The sequence below is a fragment of the Taudactylus pleione genome, unplaced genomic scaffold (genome assembly GCF_031769625.1).
Source record: "Taudactylus pleione unplaced genomic scaffold, aTauple2 ptg000070l, whole genome shotgun sequence".
In the NCBI taxonomy this organism is placed as follows: Eukaryota; Metazoa; Chordata; class Amphibia; order Anura; family Myobatrachidae; genus Taudactylus; species Taudactylus pleione.
The window spans coordinates 15,709,691-15,733,123 of NW_028284472.1; the positions used below are offsets into that span (position 1 = coordinate 15,709,691).

Genomic DNA, 23,433 nt, shown 5'->3' on the forward strand with positions numbered 1-23,433 from the left:
ATATTGTTCATTTCTCTGTATGATGGAATCCCGCCTGTAACTTAAACACAATAGAGCAGTAATGCAAACCACTATAGTGACATTGTCTTCTCTTGATCAATCCCCTTCCTCCAAGATATTAGAGAGAGGTTGACCGAGCACTTTGCAGTGCCTAAATCACAAGTAAATGTGTATATATAGATATATGTGTGTTCAGGTTAAGTCCTCATTTCTAGATTTCTGATATGACTACAATAAGAGCAAGTTAGTGGTTGGTTCTGTTGCTGGTTGAGAGGTGGGGACACAGCTCCACCTAGGGACTTGTAGTAAGTACTTTTCAAATGACATATCCCCCCGGCTACTAGACCATCGCCTTGATAAGTAACCAGAGCTGACAAATACGTATTTATTTAACAAAATAGTATTTACGTCTAAATACTTTCTTTTTCGCATTTAGTCTGCAGCATTAAATAAAACTCAGAGAAACTCATGTTGTCCTTGTCGTTCTAGCCTTAAGCTAATGGAACAATTATACACCTGTCCTGATCTGCCACATTCCATATAATAACACTGCCTTTGTTGTCTCTTAGGTTGAATGGGGAGTCGCCTCTTAATCGGCCCAGGTCCGAGCCCGAGCCTTTTAGTAAAACAAAAATGGACCTGGAACAGATATTAAGTCGACCAAAATCCGTGGAGGTTGAGCCAAGTGCAGTGAAAAGCCCAAGAGAAAGTGGTAAGTGATGGTCTATGTAGCAGCCGTGGGGAATCCTCCTGTCAGTGCATGTGATCAGTGTGACGTGTCTCTGTGTATTACCAGATCCATCTGTCCATCCCTTTCTCTTTTCCTCTCCGTCTGCAGACCGGTTCCTGTTTCTGTCATCTACATCCTGCTTTTCTTTTCAGTCTTTGTATTTTCTTCTTGAAAGCAAGGATTTGGCTGCTCAGTCTAGAAGCCTCACGTTGGTATGCGTAATGAAGGCAGGCGGGTGATTGTCGTCTACAACCTACACATTCACAATAATTGTTTTCCACAACTTCTACCAGCTTCCGTTCTCCAGTTTGTTTCCCGTATATATACAATATGCAGTTCCATATGTCACAATAGATATCCCAGATTCTCGTGGAGTGTGCAAAATACAGTCTTATCTGTGTATGTAACCTACATTTCCATCCTGTTACCTCTTATTTTTTTGCTTGACTTTGCTTATCTGTCGTCCTCTACACGAGTCTTCGTTTTGATGGCTTTAGCCGGCATGCTCCGTTATGTGTGCCCCTGGCATGTCCTCTTCAGCCGCCTGTTACTCATATAGACAACTGTATTAAATAGTTATATATATATATATATTTTATTTGGCTAAACTTTCAGCATGCGGAGGACCTTGATCTGCACGGTGGATATTTTGGTTACATTCCAGGGTTTTTCTTTGAAAACGATTAAGCTCTCAGTTGGGCATCTTTATCAGATAATAGAAAAACGTATTCAATCGGGCGCACAGCATCAACCACTCAAATGCTTAATTTTAAATTATCTCTGATACAGTGTAAGAATCCACAGACACTCTCTGCGGAGCTCCCTCTGTTCTCATTAAACATAAAAGAATAGGAAGAGTGCTGAATAATTCAGTCCTAGATATACCGTACACTTTAGATCCCATAGAGCAGTGGTCGGGGAACAGGGGTAAATTACACCACATGGGATAAAAATTTAATTCCTGGCGGTAATGGACGATAATATAGAATGATTCAGATGCATGCCCGTCGGCTGTGCCGCAGGGAGGCTCTAAGCCAGATGCCCAGATGTTATTACCAGCGGGCGCCCGGCTCCTTCCCTGCAGTGCCGCGTTAGCCGGAGATCTCTTCTGAACTCCAGCTTCCTGCTCTCTCCATGTGCACTATGGGAGAGATGTCATGATGTCTCTCCCATAGTTCCGAGGAGTAGCCGGGCGGACAGGAAGGCGGCGGATGCAGGAGCGGGGATTAAGGTAAGTGTTTTGGTTTTTTTGCACAAGCGGCACCACAGGGGCATAACATTGGGGGCACTACTACAGGGGCATAACTATGGGGGCACTACTACAGGGGCATTATATGGGGACACTACTACAGGGACATTATATGGGGGCACTACTATATGATTTCCTTCCTTTCAAATCAAGGGGGTAACGTCGGCGTATCTAAATATAATTTGGGGTAAAAGGTAAAAAAGTTCCCCACCCCTGCCATAAAGGGACAAAAGCCGTGTAACATTTTATTATGACACTATATATGAAACAGTCCTGCTCCTCAGGCAGGCAAGAAGTTGCCAACAATAACTTGTTCCATTCGGTTTAGAAGAAGCGTCTGTCTCAGACATCCAGAGACGAAGCAGTGACGGAATCTCTTGGACAATTATTCTATTGTCCGTGTGTGTATTAATGTCTGAGACCGATGATCCTGCTCACCTGAGTGCTTTAGGAATGAAGTTCTTGTTGGCAATCCTTCCACGTGCATGAGGAGCAGAAGTGTTTTTAGATTTGTTGCTATAATGTTACATGATTTCTTAACACTTTGAGGCTAAATATATTGAGTATCCAGTGCTGCGTTATTCAACACCCTCTCTCTTTATACTGTATTTGCTACACCAGATGCCTTTAATTTCTAGAATTCTTTACAACCTGCATTCTGAGCAATTGACATGTCAATCCGCGTAATATGAATAGCGCTCGCTAGCCCATATGATACTGTGTGTTAATCAACTGTGCTCCAATCTATTCATTTGGGGGGGGGAGCCTGCAAGTGTGGGCGTGTGCACAAACCCCGCCCCCCAGCTTCTATGGACTGCATCGGCTGCAGGTAGGGTTGGCGGAATCGAAGGGTGTGTGGCTAAGGGGGGGGGGGATTTAAGGGGGTGTGGCTTCCCATTGGATTCGCTTTCTGTTATTACAGTCCTAGGGGGAGAGAACATCTGCCCCTGGAGCTTACAGTCCTGCGTGTGATTAGCATAAAGCCTTTCCAGTGTGAAGCCATTGCACTCGCTGGGGATAGTGGATTTTACATCATAATCGATTCTAATTGTATATTAACCATCTTGCATGCTCGGTGTAAGTGTATGTCTGATATATCTGTCACTGTTAGGGTAGATGCATGGGTGGTGGTCCATCCACTAGGCCACAGACATAAATGTTTTTGGGTAAAACAACCCTGAAAGCTGTTTAATGCAGTTATTAATGCTGAATGGTATTCTCCTCTGCTGGCCTCTCGCACTAACACTGCCTGGAGCTGAGCTTGTCCACTCTCTGACGCTTCTACAAATGTTTTTTTTTTTTTTTTTCTGCTTTGCAAAGTAATTTTTGTTTTTAAAATCTTTGTTCTAGACATTCCTCTCCTCCACTTTTCTTTCCAGATTTTGTTTCCTCTCCTGTTTGCCATGTATCCCTTCTTTCGTGTCAGGAACTTCCCCTACCCTTCTCCATTTTGGTAAGATCACGTTCTCTCTCAGAAGTCCACAGTCTGCCTAGATTAATTTAGCGTAAGACTTAGCGCAGTGATTACATTTACTATTCCCTGTTGCCTGGAAAATGAGTCTTTGCTCTTGTCTGAGTATGTAACCAGCTCTCTAATACCAATATTGCTTAGGACTTTGGTCGCAGAGGGCTGCGCTTGTTATACGGCCCCGTTCAGCAATGTAAATGGCAGCATAGCTGCGGGTACAGGGGTGTGAACGTTCTGATTAGGCCACGCGTTTCTCCATTCAGTTTGGAGCAGAAGGTGTCTGGAGCCATTTGAACTGAGCAGTGGTAGATTACAGGTGGCTGGGTATCTAGCAAGTGTAAAACATGTTGAACTCCCTTCTCCCCCCCAAAAAATCCTGCAAGCTGTTTAATCTGATAATTTACACCCATGTGCCCTTATTAGCTGGTTGTGCTTATGTTCAGTACTTGTATGATTATTGTGTCATCACTATAGTGTTGCTTTGGAAGGCTGTTACTATATGATACTGTGTTATTTTCCTGTTAAGGAGTTCTGTAATCTGTTTCAAATCATCATTTGCATTCACTTCTTCATCCTTCCTTGGTATACTTCTAAATTCCTTATAAGTATGATACGCGTTACCTGTCAGTGTTCCTAATGTTTAACATAACGTGATGTGTGTTTGAGAAGTAGCATCCGATTATTTTGTTGCACTATATTAAAGATTTCCAGCCATACTATGTTATTCCCTATGAACCCCTCTCTAACTGGGTAGCGTTTCTGCGAGAAACCTCAACGTCTGTCGCTGGAAATAATCCTCCCATTCTGACCCCATATTTCTTGGAAGGATGGTACCATAAAAAGGAAACTTTCTTTGTCAGTGGGGATTGGGCCGTTCCTTAATGATGCAAGTCAGGTCGTTCCCGGCACATTCCACCTTGTTAATTTGTATGAACGTTACTCGATTCCCGCACTTGCAGGAGTCAAAGGTATATAAAAGTTTCATTGGTGATTGGATGGTACGCCACCAGCCTGCCGTTAGCAGGGAAAGCTTCCTGGGGGGAAGATACTAAATGCAGTTGTTCCTTAAAGTCTTCAGTGGCACAACAACCTTAAGCGGTGTACACACGGGACGACTTTTGTCAACGATATGATTGATAACGTTGACTTTTTCTCAATACGAACGATGCACATATCTTTCATCGTCCATCCTGCCTGTCCAACTTGGGCGATTTATCGTTGTTCAAACCGTTCCTATTTTTCATACTGATGTTGATCGTTGGTGAAATCGTTCATATCGTTGGAACGATATCGTTCATTTTTAAAGCTGAAAATTTCAAGGGAAGTTGTTCAACTAGATCGTTGTCCGTTCAAGTCGTCCCGTGTGTACAGCAGCGTCAGTGTCTTTACAATATCTTATTCCACTTATAGTTAGCCTAGGGGCACATGTGCCGTAAATGTGGTCTGCAATTATATATGGGCTGTACGCGACTACAAGGGCTATATAACGCGCAAGGAGGCTAGGTGTATGTGGACACATCTGTAGTTTGTGTGCTGGAAGTTTGCTATCCTGCATGAGTTACCATAGTTACGTATACAGCCACTAGCGCTCTGTGTGAGGTGATTGGTTCCTTTGACTGTAATACATTTCATCATTTAGCATTTTTAAAAAGTGGCTCTCTTATTACACCGGTGGGTGAGGTCAGGGGCGTAAGGAGGGTGGTTCCAGTGGAGGACAAGCTCCGGGCGACGAACAGGTCAGAGGGCGCTGGCTGCAGCCGGTGTCCGACACCGGCGTTTATTGAATAGCTAACAGACCGCCGGGTGTAGCCTGTTAGTTGTAACACACAGCCACCTGCAACAGTTTCAAAGTCTGCAACTATGGGCTCAGGCCGCTCCAGCATGGAGAGGCAGTGCTACAACCATACAGCAGCCCTGGCACGCCCCCTCCCTGCCCAGGTATGCCCCCCTCTATGCCCGAGGAGGGAAAAAAACCATTTTTCAGGGGTGAGGTAAGAAGCTGATACACCCAAGCGCACAATCAAGGTAATTTCCTCCCAGCTAAGCCCTCTACACATTCCTGATCCCTGCCCTCAGTAACTGCTCCCTATCTCTATATAATAATCTGCAGCTCCATACTGCAAATCTTCAATCATATCCTCACTTTTACCTGTAACCAACTTTACAGCTCTTTGTACAGGTCTACGGGGCGGAACACTCAGTAATAGTATAGAGATTATATACAGTATATAACCTGCGAGGTGAGCTGATCATTGCCCCTGAGCAGAAACTAGGGAGCGTAGACGGGCCGTGGGTAACATAGCAGTGTGCCCTGGCTGGGCAGAGAGAGGTGGGGTACAGAAAGTCACAGGGAGGACAGGGGAGGGTTTAGGTTAGCTCAGGGTACATTTATAATACAGAAAAAGATGGGTCTCTGTAGAACATTTTTTAATTTAAATTTAGCCTCATATGCTTGCCACGGCTATGGAATGGGGGGGGGGGGGGGGAGGGTTTAGGGATGTATCAAGTCTTGAAGAGATATAAAGTGGAGAAGTTGCCCAAATTTACCAATACCCTTCTGTCATTTATCTAGCACAGTCTATGAGATGACCATTAGAAGCTGATTGCCAACTTCTCCATTTGATACATCGCCCCCGTAATGTTTAGTGCTGCTGATCTGAGTGTATAGAGTGGCTATCTGTGTTCTAACCTCTAACGGCAATGACCACTAAACCGTAGTGTAGAGCTGAGGACAAACTCTAAATCTCTGTTTATTTTCAGCTCCATCAGAGATCAGTTTTGATGACGTGCTGCCTACCTCAGAAAACCTCTCCCACCCAACTGCCAGCAGACCAAAGATGGCCGGCAAGAGACCACCTGGACGTTTCAACGGTTTGAGTGCTGTAAGTATGGCGGGTGGATTGGAGTGTGACTGGTGGGAAATACTATAGTTATAAGTGCAACTCGTTACTTCACACTCAGGAATAAGTAAGTGCATAATATTTCGAAACTAGTTCCAACTACATATTTCTTCTTCAGGGTCCATGGGGCTCCACAGGGGGTGCATTGGGGTGTAGGTGGAACCTGGAGGACCGGACACCAACAGCAAAGCTTTTCAATCCCAGGATGCTTCGGTTCTTCCTCCTATACCCCGCCCACAGCCTGAGGGCAACTCTGTTTTCGTTCGTGTCCGACAGGAGCTGGGTCACCATTTTTAACAGTGGGGCAGCCCAAGCTTAATTTTATGATTTATTTTTATTTCTAGTGTTTTGACTACTGAGCAGCAGCAAACGTCTGCACTGTTGCTCCATCACGCCTCCACAGCGCCCTGACACCAAGTTCCGGCGGGGCTCTGAGGGGGACTAGCTAGCAGGCTACCTGGACCCCAGACTGCAGCCCGGAATCCAGGGGACCGGTAAGGCAGACCCCCCCGCTTGCGGGGGCCTGCGTCTTTACGCAGTCTAGCCTCCGGTCTCAGGAGACGGACCGGAGGCACTGATATGGACACTGGTGCGCCCACGACTTCACTAGACCACCGGGGCATTAATACATTGGCGCAGAGCATATTTAGAGGCCAGGGGACCCGGTGGTTAAGGTCAGCATGGGGAGAAGGCGCTCTCCCTGCAACCCCTCCCCCAGCTCAGGGCGCCATTCCACTGCGGTCTAACCGTTCCCTGAGATAGATATATATCTATATAGATATATATAGAGATATATCTATCAATATATATATCAATATATATCTGTATTTTTTTACTGTTTGTGTATGTGACATGTGCTAGCGCTGATCTTTCTATACTGTCCAGCTTATACCGTTCCCTTTATTCTGATATACCCTGACATACTAAAGTATATAGGGGGTTTATTGTACCCCACATCTCCTATATATTTGTGAGGGCTATCACATACTATATAGTGCGGTTGCACACTACACACTGCCATATTACACATACTGCAGGGGTGTTCACTGCACTGTATCATACTTTGTATTTTATTATTCTTGTGACTGTCTGGCAGAGGAAAGAATAACAAGCAGGCTGATGCTGATGCTCCTACTCTGGTGTCATGCAAGTTCTGCTCAGCAGGCTTAGCCCCAGAGTACCACATTCAGGATGGTCTTTGTACTAATTGTTACACAGCCTCAGGTCCCTCAGCTCCGGAGACTCCTCCTCATGACCCACCCTGGGCTGCCTTTTCTCAGGTGCTGGCAAAGATTGCAGACCAATTAGCTGTCCCCGTGGTAGGCCCCCCCCCCCCCCCCACCTGTGGGATGGCCACAGCAGTTACTCCCTGCATATCCTTTGCCTCCCCCATGGGTAAACATATTGTCTACCTCAGTACAGAGTTTGTCTAATACCTCTACATTTTTCAGCAAATGCTGCAAAAGGAAATTTTACCTACTAAACGTGCTGTTGTCTTCCCAGTCCACCCAGTTATCTGATTCTGCTATATCATCTGGGGAGGCAGAAGACGCAGACCTCTCACACTCTGACTCCATCTCAGGAGACGAAGAGCCACCCTCTAAATTAAATATTTCTGCTCTTGCGAGAGCTGTAAAATCTATTTTACAAATAGAAGAGGAAGAACCCGCTCCTAAGAAAAACAACCACTTTTTGAACGACTGAAGGTGGTTTTACCAGAGTTCCCTCACTCTGACCAGCTATCTGATCACATGAGTGAAGCATGGAATATGCCCGGTTAAAAGGGTTTTACCCTCTTCCAGCTACTGATTGCACTAAATGGGAATTTCCAGTAGCAGTGGATTCTCATGTAACACGTCTGGTTAAGAATGCCACCTTACCCATCCATACTGCTACCTCCTTGAAGGAGACTACAGATAGGTGTATAGAAGCTTGTCAGAAATCCATATACTCTCTTACAGGAGATTTTACTCATCCTGCTGGGGCTACTGCCTGGGTGGTAAAAGCCATCGAAAGTTGGGCAGAGGCCCTAGAAGAGACATTTCCCCCTGATGCTTCAAGGGAACAAATATCCTACATATCTCACATTAGTCCTGTTGATAGCTCCGGCTTGGCCCAGATGCCATTGGTACTCCGATCTTCAAAGTCTCTCCATAGACGTTCCTCTTCAACTTCCTCTGTGAGTAGACCTGTTGTCTCAGGGTCCATGTCTACATCAGGACCTAGCCCATCTGTCTTTAACGGCTTGGCTCTTGAGACATCCCTCCTAACGGCTAAGGGATTTTCCAGCTCTGTGGTCCAGACCATGCTTAGAGCCCATAAACTGGCCTTAGCCAGTATTTATCACAGAATATGTCATACATATTTCCAAAGGTGTGCTCCGAGAAACTGACCCTCAAGTTTTTAAGGTGTCTAGAATTCTTGCCAGTCTTCAGGCTGGATTGGATCTAGGTCTCCGCCTAGCATCTCTGAAAGTGCAGGTCTCTGCTTTGTCCATCTAGTTCCAGTGCAGACTTACTCCTATACCGGATGTTCACACCTTCCTGCAAGGTGTTCTATGTATACAGCCTCCCTTTGTCCCTCCTGTGGCTCCATGGGATTTGGCAGTGGTGCCCCAAGCACTTCAGGAACCTCCATTCCAACCCCTCGAATCAGTGGATGTGAAGTGGCTCTCTGCGAAGACTTTCTTCTGGCTATCGCATCTGCCCATAGGGTATTGGATTTAGGGGCGCTTTCATGTTGCTCCCCCTTTTTAAATCTTTCGTCGGGACAGGGCTGTTCTTGGAACATGCCCGGCCTTGATTTCTTGTTACCACCTAAATGAGGAAATTGTGGTTCCGCTCTTTCAATCACCAGACCTCTCGGCAGGTGAGACCTCTTTTGGATGTGGTCCGTGCTCTGAAGATCTTCGTGGATCGTACTGTTTCCATCAGGAAATCTGACTCCTTCTTTGTACTATATGGATTCCACAAGAAAGGATGGCCAGCTAACAAACAGACTCTGGCCAGATGGATTCACTTGACTATCTCACAGGCTTACACGTAGTCTGGCATTCCTGTGCCGGCTACAGTATCTGCTCATTCTACTCGCTCTGCGGGTCCCTTGTGGGCAGCCCAGTGTGGCGCCTTAGCTGAACAGCTATGCAAGGCAGCCAGCTAGTCTTCTGTCCACATCTTGTGGTACATTTGCCTTTCAGGATGCTTCCTTTGGACATAGGGTTCTCCTATCAACTCAGGAGCGTTCCCACCCTTGAACAACTGCTTTGAGACATCCCCATTGTCGCCCTATGGACCCTGAAGAAGAAGATGAGAGTTGTGGTAAAACTTACCCTTGTTAACTCTCCTACTTCGAAGTCCATAGGGTCCACAGGGCACCCGCCCTGACACACCTGGCTTCTAAAGGGTTTCTTCTCTTGGTCACTTGTTTCCTTCTCTGTGTGAGTGTGATTCCCCAGAGTACCGGTCTTCCTTCTCTCCTCTCCTGCCTTGGGCTTGTTGACAAAACGGAGTTGCCCTCAAGCTGGCAACACATCTAAAGATTATCTGTCCAACCAGCCAACTAGTTGATTGGTTGGAATGAAAATCTGGTAAGGAATACAATCAGCAATTTGCTCCCAAACGCTGGAAAATGGACCAAAACTGTTGTTTGAACAAATAGTTTAGATCAAACATTTAACAAACTTGTCTCAACGACCATTTTCATCTGTTTTCTGACATTTAGGAGCAAATTGCTGATCATCAGTTACTCCCATACGTTACCAGATTTTCATTCCAACCAATCAACAAGTTGGCTGGTTGGATGTAAGTTGGTCTAGTGTGTGGTCAGCTTCAGGCTGTGTGCGGGGTATAGTGGGAAGGACAGGAGCATCCTGTGATTGAAAAGCTTTGCTGTTTGTGTCTGATCCTCCAAGTCCCACTTACACCCCATTGTCTCCCTGTGGCCCTATGGACTTCGAAGAAAGAGAGTTAACAAAGGGTAAGTTTCATCATAACTCTAATTTTTACTTTCATTATATACTGGTTTTGCAGCGTTTGTATAAGTGTTTCTGTATATCACTTTATTTTCAAAGCGCTGTCATTTTAATGTTGGATTTTAAGTCACAAATTGATCTGTATCAGTAAAGTTTCACGTATTGTTTGATTTTGACAATGATACCAAACTAATCATTTTTTAACGGGGTGTTTTGTTTTTTGTTTTTTTTCTTTTTGTAGAATAATAAAGATCTGATTGAGAACCAAAAGGTACTTCACACCGATGACGAGGAGAGTGCCAAAACAGTAATAGCAGAAGTAAAGAAGGTACCTAATAGTAATGCTAAGAGCTAAATGTCAGCCCAGCAACTGCGTCCATCGTCTTGTGCCAGATCTGTGTTCACTCCTAGCATTCCCGCACTGGCCCATATACTTCTGTATCACCACCACTCACACTCTGTCTGCATCCAGCTTTGTTGTACATAGAGTGGAATTTATTTCAAACTTACCGACCGCTGACTTAAAAAATGTCAGCGGGACGAAAGCCCCTTAGCCCCAGACACATGGACGTATCGCACATAACTGTAATAGAAGGGGGATGTCACCCCTGATACAAGGCGGATTTGCCTGTTTGATTGGAGGATAGATAAACAAGTTACAACTTAATCTTTACCAGTGTTTAAGCCAGTATTGGTTGTTTGGGAAGGGTAGGTCTGTAGCAAGCAGAGGTTTACTAACAAATGATCATGTAGATGTGCAAGCTTCACCTATATATCTCTAAAGCTGGGTACACCTTAAGCAACGTGTACCCAGAGCAATACGACTCTAACTCTAGGGCAGCATCTCCTCATGAGGGCAGCAATTTTACATTGTATTGTCCAAGTGACAGTCATCACTCTAGACCGACATGTTGGAATCCCCTGGTCTTACTATATTTGAAAGTGCATTAAAGGTTTACCAAGGTTCGGAAAAGTAATGTTTACAAAATGTGATCTATCAGTAAGACTGGCACAACTGGTAGTATAGTAGCTCTAGACTACTCGACAACCACCTGACCCATCGCCCTCTCGTGATTTGTGAAGCAGAGACTAGGTGGCCTGTCGCCGGCTATGACAATGAGCTTATTCCTATGTTTTCTGTATTTGTGCTGTTCGGGTTAAACCGCTCGGCTGTTTTCAGCTTATTTATTTATTCTTCATTTCAGCCATCCGTTTCCACATCCCCAGCCCCTATTTTCACTCCCACGTCAACCGTGTCAAGACCGAGCACCACCCCTTTAAGTCCCGGCTTTATGGATGTCAAAGCAAAACACGATCTCCTTGATGGGAAGAAGAGCGAGGTGGAGGAGTTACGGGCCCAGTTTAACGAGCTGCTAACTATCGTGGATTCACTCAGAAAAGAACATAGGTACCTGGTGCTGTGCCTCTCAGTAACTGTGTATATACAGTATAGGTGTTATACACAATTTCGATTTGTGCTGCTGCGATCGTTCCATATAAAATTCATTTTGTGCCAGAATGCAAAAAAAATGGTTTTACCGGATAGAAGTTGCACTGGGCTTTTTTTTTTTATAACCGTATCTGTGAATTTCCATTTTATTTAATATATTAGGTAAAATAGTATTTCTGCTTGCCTGACAATGAAAGAAAACAATGTGAATGAGACCGGACGCCTACAGACCCAATAATGATTTGGTCCTACCAGTGCCATATAGATTTCATCAGCACATATAGAAGAGGCAGGGGAGATTAAAGACAGGAGGGGGACCCATGTGCAGGCCCCTTCCTCTCTGACACAAATCCAGAGTCTACTGCACTGCCAGTCTACTGTGCATGCACTGGTCTCCAGGAATATGGCACACGCAACATGTCCCCAGTGACTTCCCTACTGTGCATGTGCACTGGTCTCCAGGAATATGGCACCCGCAACATGTCCCCAGTGACTTCTCTACTGTGCATGCACTGGTCTCCAGGAATATGGTACCCACAACATGTCCCCAGTGATTTCTCTACTGTGCATGTGGCAAGTATCCGGGAAAATGGCCGCTGCACCAATGTACTGGTGATTTGTGTTTGCAGCGCCGGCCAACGCAGGACCCCAAAGAAGTAAATGTAATTATATGGGTGTGTGGTGTGGGCCCCTTTGGTCCAGGGGCCCGTGTGCACTGCAAACCCTCCCATTATAGATACGCCAGTGAGTATAGGGTTATTTTATAACTCCAGGGGAAATGTATCAAACCATCTGGGAAGTTCCCACTAGCAACTAATCCGCTTCTAGCTATTTTTATCTAGTATGTTCTATGAAATGACAGCTAGAAGCTGATTAGTTGCTATGGGAAACACCTCCACTTGGCCACTTGTAGACCATTTGATATCTCTCCACCTGTGTAAAGACTTTGACACTTAAGGGACAATGTATCATGCCTATTAAAGAATTGAGATGTTGCCCCCAGCGACCAGTCAGCTTTGATGTAGCCTATATATAGTACATTCTATAAAATTATAGGTATAAGCCAATTGGTTGCTATAGGCAACTTCTCCACTCTTTAGAAGGCAAGATACATCTTCCCCCCTCAAACTCGCAAGGTGGTAACTAACAGCAATGTTAGCTTCACTAGCGTATGAGTGATTGGCAGATAACCAGGCAGCTACTGTACATACCACTTTTGTGGAGGGCTGCATACTGAGGGCAGTGACCGTGTATGTAGCGGGTTAAGAAAAAGAGGGGTGAGTCTGCACTAGTCATGCATCAAGCAATTGAGGGAAAAGTTAATTTATAATTCGATCATTATGAACCAACATAGTTTATCACTGGGGAGGTCCTGGATAACTCTTGGTTGGTGGTGCACACATAGGATTTGTGTTATACACATAAGTAGGTATTTTTTTGCTCAAGGTAAAATGGAAAGACAAATTATGCCTATTCTGGGGCACCCTTTGAAAAAATATTGATATGATGAGTAAATATAATATAAAACTCAACATTTAATAGAGAACCTTAAAAAAGTGTTCCACCGTACAGGTAGAATGTACAAAACACTTAGAATACATAAAAATGTATCCACTCGGGATAATGGTGGCCAATTAATGAGCCCCACTCTCTCCATGTCTCTCTGCCTTCCCCTTCCATAGCAATCTCATCATCCGCCTGAGCCGCCCTCCTTATCGGTCATTGCCCCCCATAGTTCTCTCATTGCCACCTCCATAGCTGACTGACCCCTACCTCCATAGCTCTCTTACCCCTGCCTCCATAGCTCTCTGCCTCCCCTTCCATATCGTCTCCTCTCTCCCTGAGCCAAACTCTCCCCATATCTCACTGCCTCCCCTCCATAGCCGTCTCATCACCCCCTGAGTGCTCCTCCCTTCACAATTCACTGTCCCCTCCAAAGCAGTCTCATTGCCATCTGAGTCCCCCTCCCTTAAAATCTTGCTGCCCCTCCATAACAGTCTTATTGCCACACGAGCCGCCTTTCTCCATATTTCCATAGCAGCCCCTCTCTCTCCAAATCTCCCATTTCTACTTCAGGGTCCATAGGGTATCCACAGGATACCTTGGGGTATAGGTGTGACGTCAGTCGCAGGGCACCAAAGAGTTAAGCTTTCAGCCTCCCAGGATGCACTAGGTCCCCCTCCTATACCCCGCCCCCGGGCCAAGGCACCTCAGTTTAGTTTGGTGCCCGGCCGGAGTCGGGTGCACCTGTTGGAGTGGGGGCTAGAAGAGCCCCTGAAGCTTTTTCTTCATGCAGCTGTGGCTGCACATCTGGATGAACAGCATGGACAGTCAGTCCTGACGTCCATGCTGTCTTCCCTACACCCCGCCGATACCAGAACGCCGGTACTGATCCGGGGATGCTGGTGGGTGTCTGGGGTCACAGCTAGCGGTGACCCCAGATGGGGGACAGAGGTAAGCAGCGGGGTCCCGCGGTGGGTCCCCGCTGATCACATGGTCCTAAGTCCCCAGGCAGGGGGCTCCCTGGGGACTGGCTGCAGCGTGGAGCCAGGCGACCAACCTGCGCTTCCACTACCCCCTGGGACAGCGGACCGCAGCAGAGCGGGAGCGCTGCAGCGTCCCAGGGGTTAAATGCATGCCAGGGAAGCGCGCCTTCCCTGTCTCACAGCCGGCGCCTCCCCCGCTGCACACAGCCCTCTCTGCACTGTGCTGACTGGTCCTGTGTCAGCGCTCCTCCCCCAGGCCAGCTTCTCTCTGCTCCTCGGCGGCCATCTTCTCTGCAACGCATGGTGAACGCTGCTGGAAGCCTGGAAGGAAGCGTCGTGGTCTGGGTCCCCCCGCATACCTCTCCTCCGCTGTGGCTCAGGTCTGTGTATGCAGCGCTGTGTCCTACCAGGCCCTGTGTCTGTGTAGTTGAGTGATCAGCGCTGTTAGTGCAGGAATTGTTATTTCTCTGCATTGTATGTGACTGTGCTAGCGCTGCTGCCTGTAACTTTATCTTCTCAAAACTGTCAGCTTTATTACTGTCCCTGTTCTTTCTGCTAAAGCCCTTGCAGTGCGGTGCTGCAGGGTGGTCTCTCGCCTATTTAATACTTAATTGGTGAGAGAGGTCACATACTTGGTGCCATCATGTCTGAAAGTGATTTTCCCCTCCGGCTACAGTGTACCACGTGCAAAGTACCGTTAGCGGAGGGGGAGGGTAGCGCGGAGGGCCTTTGCCGGCAGTGTTTGTCCATGGCGCGGCCTATTACGGTTACAGCACCGGTACAGGAGCCGCCCTGGGCTTGTTTCGCTCAGGCGTTAACAGCTTTAGTGGGCCAGTTAGCTCCGCAGCCCGCGTTTACTCCGATGGGTTTGTCCCAGCAGTCTGTGGTGTCGTCACCCATGCAGGGGTTCCCACGACAATTGGTGGTACCCCACAGTCTCCCTATTTCCCCGCTCCCGGGTTCTCAGGAGCCAGCGTGGGTTAACTCCCTGACGAGTTCTGTACAGCACTTGTCGGATGTGTTGCAAGGGGAGTCTGTGATGCGGCCTCATAAAAGGCCGGTGGCGTCCCTGTCCGCTCCTTATGAGGATGACGAAGGGACGTCTGATGATGGGGAGATTCTGGATCCTTACGATCAGGAACCTCTCTATACTAAGGACGCTGATGCTAAGTCCAAAGTATATATTCCTGGACTTATTCGGGCGGTCCGCACAGCCTTGGTGATTGAGGACGAAGTTCCCCCAGCGGCTAAATCTAAGTATGCCTTTTTCAAAGATGTGAAGGGCGATGCCACAGTCTTTCCTCTTTCGGGTCATTTGGTGGACCATTTAGAGGAGGCGTGGAAACAACCTGGCAAAAGATACCAGCCGCAGAGAAGCCTGGCGGTGGCTTATCCGTTCGCGGATAATTATTTTGCTAAGTGGGAATCCCCTCCACAGGTGGATTCTCACGTGACCCGTCTTGTCCGTAGTGCCACATTGCCGATGCCATCCATGTCCTCCCTTAAGGATGCTACGGACCGCAAGGTAGAAATCTGCCTGAGGTCCGCTTACTCCCTTGCAGAGGGGGGGCAGCACGGCCGGCTATGGCCATTTGCTGGGTTGCCAGAGCGATGGAGCGCTGGGAGGATTCATTAGAGGCTTCTTTTGAATCCGACTGTCCGGCCGAACAGGTGGAGTTGATTGGCAATCTCCGTGATTCGGCCACCTACATCAACGAGGCGGCTCTAGACATTAGTACTCTGGTGTCTAGAATTTCTTCAGCAGCGGTAGCTGCTCGTCGCACCTTGTGGCTGCGATCCTGGAAGGCGGACGCAGATTCCAAGAAAGGTCTGGAAGCGTTGCCGTTTACCGGAGAAGTTCTCTTCGGTCCGGATCTGGATAAGATTGTGACCACGCTGGCGGCAGCCAAATCTGCTTATCTCCCGTCGGCCGCTGCTCCTTCTGGTTCTGGACCATTGTCCTTTCGGTCATCTAGGGCACAGGGCAGGCCCAAACCACAGTCGTTTCCTCGACAGGCTGGCCCTAAGAAATCGGTCAAGCCCCGGAAACAGGCATGGAGTACCAGACGTCCGGCCCCCAAGCCAGATGACAAGCCTGCGGCCTGACGGTCCGGGCCTCCCTTTGGGGGATCCCAGGGTGGGAGGCCGCCTGCTGCAGTTCGCCCGGTGTTGGTCGGTCACTACGACAGACATTTGGGTTCTGGAGGTGGTCTCCCACGGGTACGCCCTCTTTTTGGGCGTTCCCTTTTGGCCTGGCGACAGCACCACGTGTTTTCACCAAGGTGATGGCGGTCATGGTGGCTTCTCTGCGGCTGCAGGGAGTTCGCATGTTGCCGTACTTGGAACCACTTCCAGGCTGGAGTTATAGTGCCTGTTCCATTCTCCCAGAGGGGCCAGGGTTTCTATTCAAATCTTTTTTTTGGTACAGAAACCCAATGGGTCGTATCGTCCGATTCTCAACCTCAAAGCACTCAACAAGTCTTTGCGGGTTCCGAAGTTTCGGATGGAGATCCTACGGTCCATCATTCTGGAGCTGGCACCTGGGGACTACATGGTGTCATTGGACATACAGGACGCTTACCTGCATGTCCCTATTCTTTTGCGCCATCAACAGTTCCTCAGGTTTGCAATCCGCAGCGACCTGTTATTGGTGGCAGGATCTCCAGAGCTCCTGTTACGCCACTTGGACCTGACCATTGCACTGCTGCAACGGCACGGCTGGCTAATCAACTGGCAGAAGTCCACTCTAATCCCGTCTCGGAGGAGTCTGCATCTTGGAGCCTTAATGGACTCGGGACAGCAAAGGATCTTTGTGACGGAGGACAAGATCTCTGCTTTACAGTCAAGGGTGCGCAGTTGTCTGCACAGCCGCCGGGTGTTCCTACACTCGGCGATGAGGTTACTGGGCTCCAGGGTGTCAGTGTTCGACATGGTGGAATACGCCCAGTTTCACTCCAGACCTCTGCAGCACCTGATTCTGTCCAAGTGGAACGGGCTGCCTCAGTCTCTGAAGTCCCAGATGATTGTGCTCACCCCGGAGGTTCGCCTGTCCCTTGCTTGGTGGTTACAGACGACCCACCTCAACAAGGGACGTCCGTTCTGGGTCCCGTATTGGATCCTGTTGACAACGGACGCCAGTCTTCGGGGCTGGGGAGCGGTTTCGGGTCCACACTTGTTCCAAGGCAGGTGGACGCCGACAGAAGCGGAGCTTCCCATAAATATCTTGGAACTCCGTGCAGTCTTCAATGCTCTCCAGCAGGCACATCGGTTTCTCCAGGGTCACCCGGTGCAGGTCCAGTCGGACAACGCTACCACCGTGGCCTACATAAACAGGCAAGGAGGAACCCGCAGTCGGGCGGCTCTCGTAGAGGTCTCTCGGATCCTGGTTTGGACGGAGCGCAATCTTCCGGCCATATCAGCGGTCTTCATCCCGGGAGTGCTCAATTAAGAGGCGGACTTTCTAAGTCGCCAGGACGTTCATCCGGGGGAATGGTCCCTGCACCCGGACGTTTTTCAACTGCTGGTGGACAGGTGGGGTCTTCCAGAGAGCGACCTCATGGCGTCCAGGCACAACAACAAGTTGCCGCTGTACGGGTCTCGCACAAGAGACGAAGGGGCGTCTCTGGTGGATGCTCTGTCCGTCCGGTGGACGTTCCGGTTAGCATACCTGTTCCCTCCGGTCTCCCTTCTTCCACGGGTAATCCGGAAATTCAAACAGGAAGGAGGGACGCTCCTGTTGATAGCTCCCGCGTGGCCCAGACGGCACTGGTTCTCAGACCTACAGGGTCTATCCGTGGACAGTCCTCTGCGGTTGCCGCTACGACCGGACCTTCTGTCTCAGGGCCCTTGTCTTCACCCGGACCTGACGCGGCTGTCTTTGACGGCGTGGCTGTTGAGACGGCCATGCTGAGGTCCCGGGGGTTTTCCAGCTCTGTGGTGCGTACCATGTTGCGAGCTCGGAAACCGTCTTCCGCGAGGATATACCATCGCGTGTGGCATACGTTTTTCCAGTGGTGTCGACCGAGAGGTTATGCACCGCGGGAGTTTCGTTTGTCTCGGATTCTCGCCTTCCTGCAAGCGGGACTAGATCATGGGCTTCGCCTGGCTTCTTTGAAGGTACAGGTTTCGGCCCTATCTGTCTGGTTTCACCGTAGGATTGCTACAATCCCGGATGTGCGCACCTTTATGCAAGGTGTTGTCCGCATTCAGCCGCCCTTTGTTCCACCTGTGGCGCCTTGGGATTTGGCTGTGGTCCTGACGGCTCTCCAAGGACCGCGCCGTTTGAACCACTGGGCTCAGTGGATCTTAAATGGCTAACAGCTAAGACTGTTTTTCTTCTGGCGATTGCTTCGGCCAGACGTGTTTCTGAGTTAGGGGCTCTTTCTTGTAGACCCCCTTTCTTGGTTTTTCATGGGAACAGGGCAGTGCTCCGCACTCGGCCCGAGTTTCTTCCCAAAGTCGTTTCCCAGTTTCATGTTAACGAGGAAATCGTTGTACCGGCCTTTAACTCACCGGGTCTTTCCGTGGGTGAGGCCTCTTTGGATGTTGTGCGGGCCTTAAGGACTTATGTTGACCGCACTTCTTCGTTTAGGAAGTCGGATGCATTGTTTGTCCTCTATGGCTTCCGTAAGAAGGGTTGGCCTGCTTCAAAGCAAACTTTGGCAGCCTGGATCCGTATGGCTATTTCTGAAGCTTATCTTCATGAAGGCCTACCGGTTCCTCCTTCTCTGAAGGCTCATTCCACTAGGTCTGTGGGTCCTTCGTGGGCAGCTCGACGTGGTGCCTCTGCAGTCCAGATCTGCAAAGCCGCTACGTGGTCCTCTGTCCATACCTTCGTGAGGTGTTACAGGTTTGACACCTTCGCCTCTCGGGATGCTTCCTTCGGGCGGCGGATTCTCCTTTCTGCACAGGAGCGTCCCCACCCTTAAAGGATACTGCTTTGGGACATCCCCAAGGTATCCTGTGGATACCCTATGGACCCTGAAGTAGAAAATATGACATATGGTAAGAACTTACCCTTGTTATCTCTATTTCTACGAAGTCCATAGGGTTCCACAGGACTCCCGCCCTGTCGCACCTGTGCTGCAGATGGGCTTTGCTCTGGTCACCGGTTTTCCGTCTCCCTCTGGTGAGAATGTGATTCTTGTATGTGTCCAGATCTTTGTTCTCTCTCTTCCTTCTCCTCCTCCGGCCTATGGCTTGGTAACTAACTGAGGTGCCTTGGCCCGGGGGCGGGGTATAGGAGGGGGACCTAGTGCATCCTGGGAGGCTGAAAGCTTAACTCTTTGGTGCCCTGCGACTGACGTCACACCTATACCCCAAGGTATCCTGTGGAACCCTATGGACTTCGTAGAAATAGAGATAACAAGGGTAAGTTCTTACCATATCTCATATTATCTCAACTCTTCCATCTATAGCAGTGTCATTATCCCCCCTCCCTCCATATTTTGCTGCCCACGCCTCTATAGCAGTCCTGTCCCATCCAGCATCTCTTACTGTGTGGCTGCCTGTAGCCGCTGCTGCTCAGTCTGGCTGCTCCAGCGTCCAGGAAATAAGGCTGAGGCGCATGGGACTTGTGGGAGTGGGGCTCCCCCCGGTCCTTCTGACTTCCCCTTTGATCGCTAAGGGACCGTTTTAAAAGGACAGTGGAAGAAAAAAAATATGCACAAAAAAATGACACGGGAGACTGGGGCACGTTCCCCAGTGCCTCCCCCCAAATCCATCTATGTTCTATATAGCAGGTTAGTAAATGGACGTTGATAGTGAGAACCTTTCGCTCAGTCTGTGATTGGATGGAGATTCCATCTGACTAGTTCGACTAACTAGCCTAGAATATAAAAATCTCATCGTATCTAAGTTTGATGAATAATATATGGTCTTACTTGGTCATGCATAATAGGTTATTTTATTATAAATATGGAATAACTAATATTATATTTGCACTTTTTCATCATCAGCCTAATTATTACTGTAAGTGAATAACTAACACTGACCACAGCTTTCTCTCTCTTTTTTTTCTTATTCTTTCCTTCATATTGATATTGGCCTGTTCATTACATTCTATAATGCTGCCATAGGTAGCACTTTATACCAATCGTTTGCTCAAAGTACTTCGCTTGTTTACATGTAATAACTTTTTTCTGTCTAGGAAAGAGCTGGATAAGATAAAAAGAGAATTAGAAGAGGAAAGACAGCTACGTACCAGTTTAGAAGTAAGTAAATGACGTGACCTCGGTGCTTTCACAGAGCAGATGTATAGGAGTGATGTGTACACTAATCAAAGGGTTCTCAAACTCGTTACTTAAGGCACCTTAACAGTCTGGGTTTTAAGGATATCTATGCTTGTGCATACATGATCTGATCAAACAGACTGGGGTATTAAGTCACCTGTGCTTAAGCATGGATATACTGAAAAGCTGGACTGTTAGGGTGCCATGAGGACTGAGTTTGGAAACCACTGTAACTTCATCTCACTGTAAATAACCAAATAGTCTTCTTTCTCTCTCTCCCACCCCCCCCTTAGAGCGATATTGACAAGCTGAAGAAAGCCATGCAGTTGACATGAGGCAGCCTGTTCCTGCCATCTCGGAGTTCGACGTCCGTTTCAGATATTTAATTATCTGTTTTCACACGTTCATGGGAAACATGATTAACATATAATATTACGTAACTCAAAAGAAGACCATTTTTTTTCCGTTTTGTTTTGCCAATAAGATGAAAGGGGCCTTAACTTGTTCCTGTGCTGGAGCTGCAAACCTCGCGGTCCTGGTTTTGCTGGAATATACTACTGAACTTTCGTTTAAAGAGACAGTTTCTTTATCAGACTTTTATTGAATACTTATATTGTCATTTTTAAATTTGTTTATGCTCTGAATAAGGTGATATATCTTTATGAATAATCTGTAATATAGTCTTATCAGGGGTCCAAAATAGCCTTAGATGATTTGGTAGCTGATATTTTCCTATACCTGGAAAGGGAGATATATTTTTGACATTACTTTTTTTTTTTTTTCCTGTATATTTTAGCTTTCTTACTCCGAAACGCCCACAGTTGTGCCTCTGCGCAGCCCGAGTATTAATAACAAGCTGTGTATAATTAGAATTTATATAGAATAGTAATCTGTTAATTTACTGTGTTGGAAACATCTGACACATGCATATTAAGTAAAACATCATTTTTAAAAAAAATTTTTTTTTTTAGTTTATTTAATAATATATAAACATTAAGTCACTTGCACTAGGATATGTACAAGGGATTGTGTTAATCAATGCAATTTAATGGGAGCATTGCACTTACACTGGATAATTACCCTTTCGCGTACGCGAAAAAATCATTCCACAAACCGTTTCCTGATTCGGTTTCCTCGTTTTTGTGTTCAAAATTGAATCTGCTGTTTCTAACCCAAGGCCAATTAGCCTGCCGTAGATGAGCGAGGCCCTTTTAGCCCTATGCAATACTTATTTTGGTATATGCACAGAAAATCGTTGAATAATTGTGTATTCATTTACTCCCATTTCATTCATATATTTTTTTTTTTTGTTTCGCTAAAATCCGTTCAGCCAAGTGTCAGTATAAATGATTGAATTTAAGATTATATTCTTCTAAAATGTTGGTGATTTGTCTATATGAGAGAAACGAATTGGTTTTGTCATGTTTCGGTTTTTATTTTGTAATATATTTTCTTACACCAGTATCTGATTAGCTGCTATGGGACTGCTTCATTGAAATGGAAATCGGTAATTGGTACCTTGGCTTAAAGTTTATACACATGCATCTTGCCTTCTTCGGCTGACCTTATGGCACCCGGGACTGTTCCTAACCCTGCCTGAGGTGGGCTCTGCTCCCTCGCCTCCACCCTCTCTGCCATATAAATATTATGCTCTAGCAATTGCTACCTGGCCTTTCATAGGTGCCAGCACTCCCCCCCCCATAACCAATCTTCACTGCTGCTCCCCCTCCGATCAAGTAGCTACGCACAGTGTTGGTGTAGCACAGGTTCAGTGTTGCCCTCTATAGGAGCACGCTGAGACAAAAACGCATGGCGTGGAAAGCAGAGTGTTCTATCAGAATGGTTCTCTCTGCGTAACCTACACGTCAGCCACTAGCACTGTACGCTCCTACGACTGTCCGTTATTGGTGGAGTGGCAGCAGTAATGGGAACAGCTAGAGGGAACTATAGTTCAAACCCACTACACCCTCCTCTCCCCCACCCACCTTCTGCTGCCTTAGACGGGTACTTGTCTTGCCTCATTGTCACTACGGCCTTCTATTGTATGGGTGCTTCTTGGATGTCCAACCAAGGATGAAGACTGTCAAGCTCCTTGAAGGCTAACCGGCATGAAGGCATGGGCACCCTGTGGCTATTCAGGTGCTGGGAAGCTACACCACGTCCTACCGCAGCAGTTGCAGATCTCTCGTTGCTCGTCGCTGCTCTAAAGCATTGCTGTCCCAAGTATTTACATGAAGAGGGCAGCAATATATGTTGCAAGCATGGGCTCGAGCACCGAATGCTATAAGGAAATTCTCATACCGTACTCTACAAAGGTCTGGGAGGGTGGCGGGCCACATCCGCCAGTTGGACAGCCCTGCTCTAAAGCATGCTCAGACTTGTTCTTTTTGAACGGGCGTCTGCATGTAGACAATCAGTATAATGGGAAAATGTAAAATATCTTAACAAATTATAAATGGCCTTTTTTTTAATGTAGCAATAAATTTGATAAAAGTGCAATGAGAGATAATTTAACAAAAGTAATTTTTTTTTTGGAAGCTGCTATGGATGTTTGTAGCCATGCAAAGTGTCACACTAATGTCTGTTTTATGTGGACAAAGGAAAAGAGAAATTTATACTGAACATTCCAAATCCCACGAAGCTGCTTTATGTCAGCGCATTGAATTGACTGTTTACAGGTGCTGTAATATAATGCATGCTTTCAGGGCATAATAAAATGATTGAATTTTCACTCCGTGTTTCTCCTCTTTATTAACTTGGTTACAAAATCCCTGATGCACAAAGGTGGTCTTAATAATTCCTGTATACACTACCTGGCCACACCTGTGTGGACGCCCATTTTAATAAGTGGGTGTGCCTGTTTTTAGCCACACCCATTGCTGGCAGGTACATGACATTCAGCATACAGCCATCCATTCTCTGTAAGCCATCATTAGCAGCAATAGAGGTC

At 47.2% G+C, this 23,433-nt stretch overlaps 1 protein-coding gene across 2 annotated transcripts in view; it reads left to right on the plus strand.

Moving 5' to 3' along the window:
- CD2AP (CD2 associated protein) overlaps positions 1–23,214 on the plus strand; it is a 137,742-nt gene extending 114,528 nt beyond the window's left edge. For both annotated transcript variants that reach the window (XM_088467274.1, XM_088467275.1), the window contains 6 exons: positions 570–712; positions 6,208–6,329; positions 10,559–10,645; positions 11,523–11,725; positions 20,402–20,465; positions 20,777–23,214. In XM_088467274.1, coding sequence (XP_088323400.1) covers positions 570–712; positions 6,208–6,329; positions 10,559–10,645; positions 11,523–11,725; positions 20,402–20,465; positions 20,777–20,818 — 661 coding nt within the window. In that variant the 3' untranslated portion in view covers positions 20,819–23,214. The remainder of the gene's footprint in view (positions 1–569; positions 713–6,207; positions 6,330–10,558; positions 10,646–11,522; positions 11,726–20,401; positions 20,466–20,776) is intronic.
- The last annotated feature ends 219 nt before the right edge of the window (positions 23,215–23,433 follow it).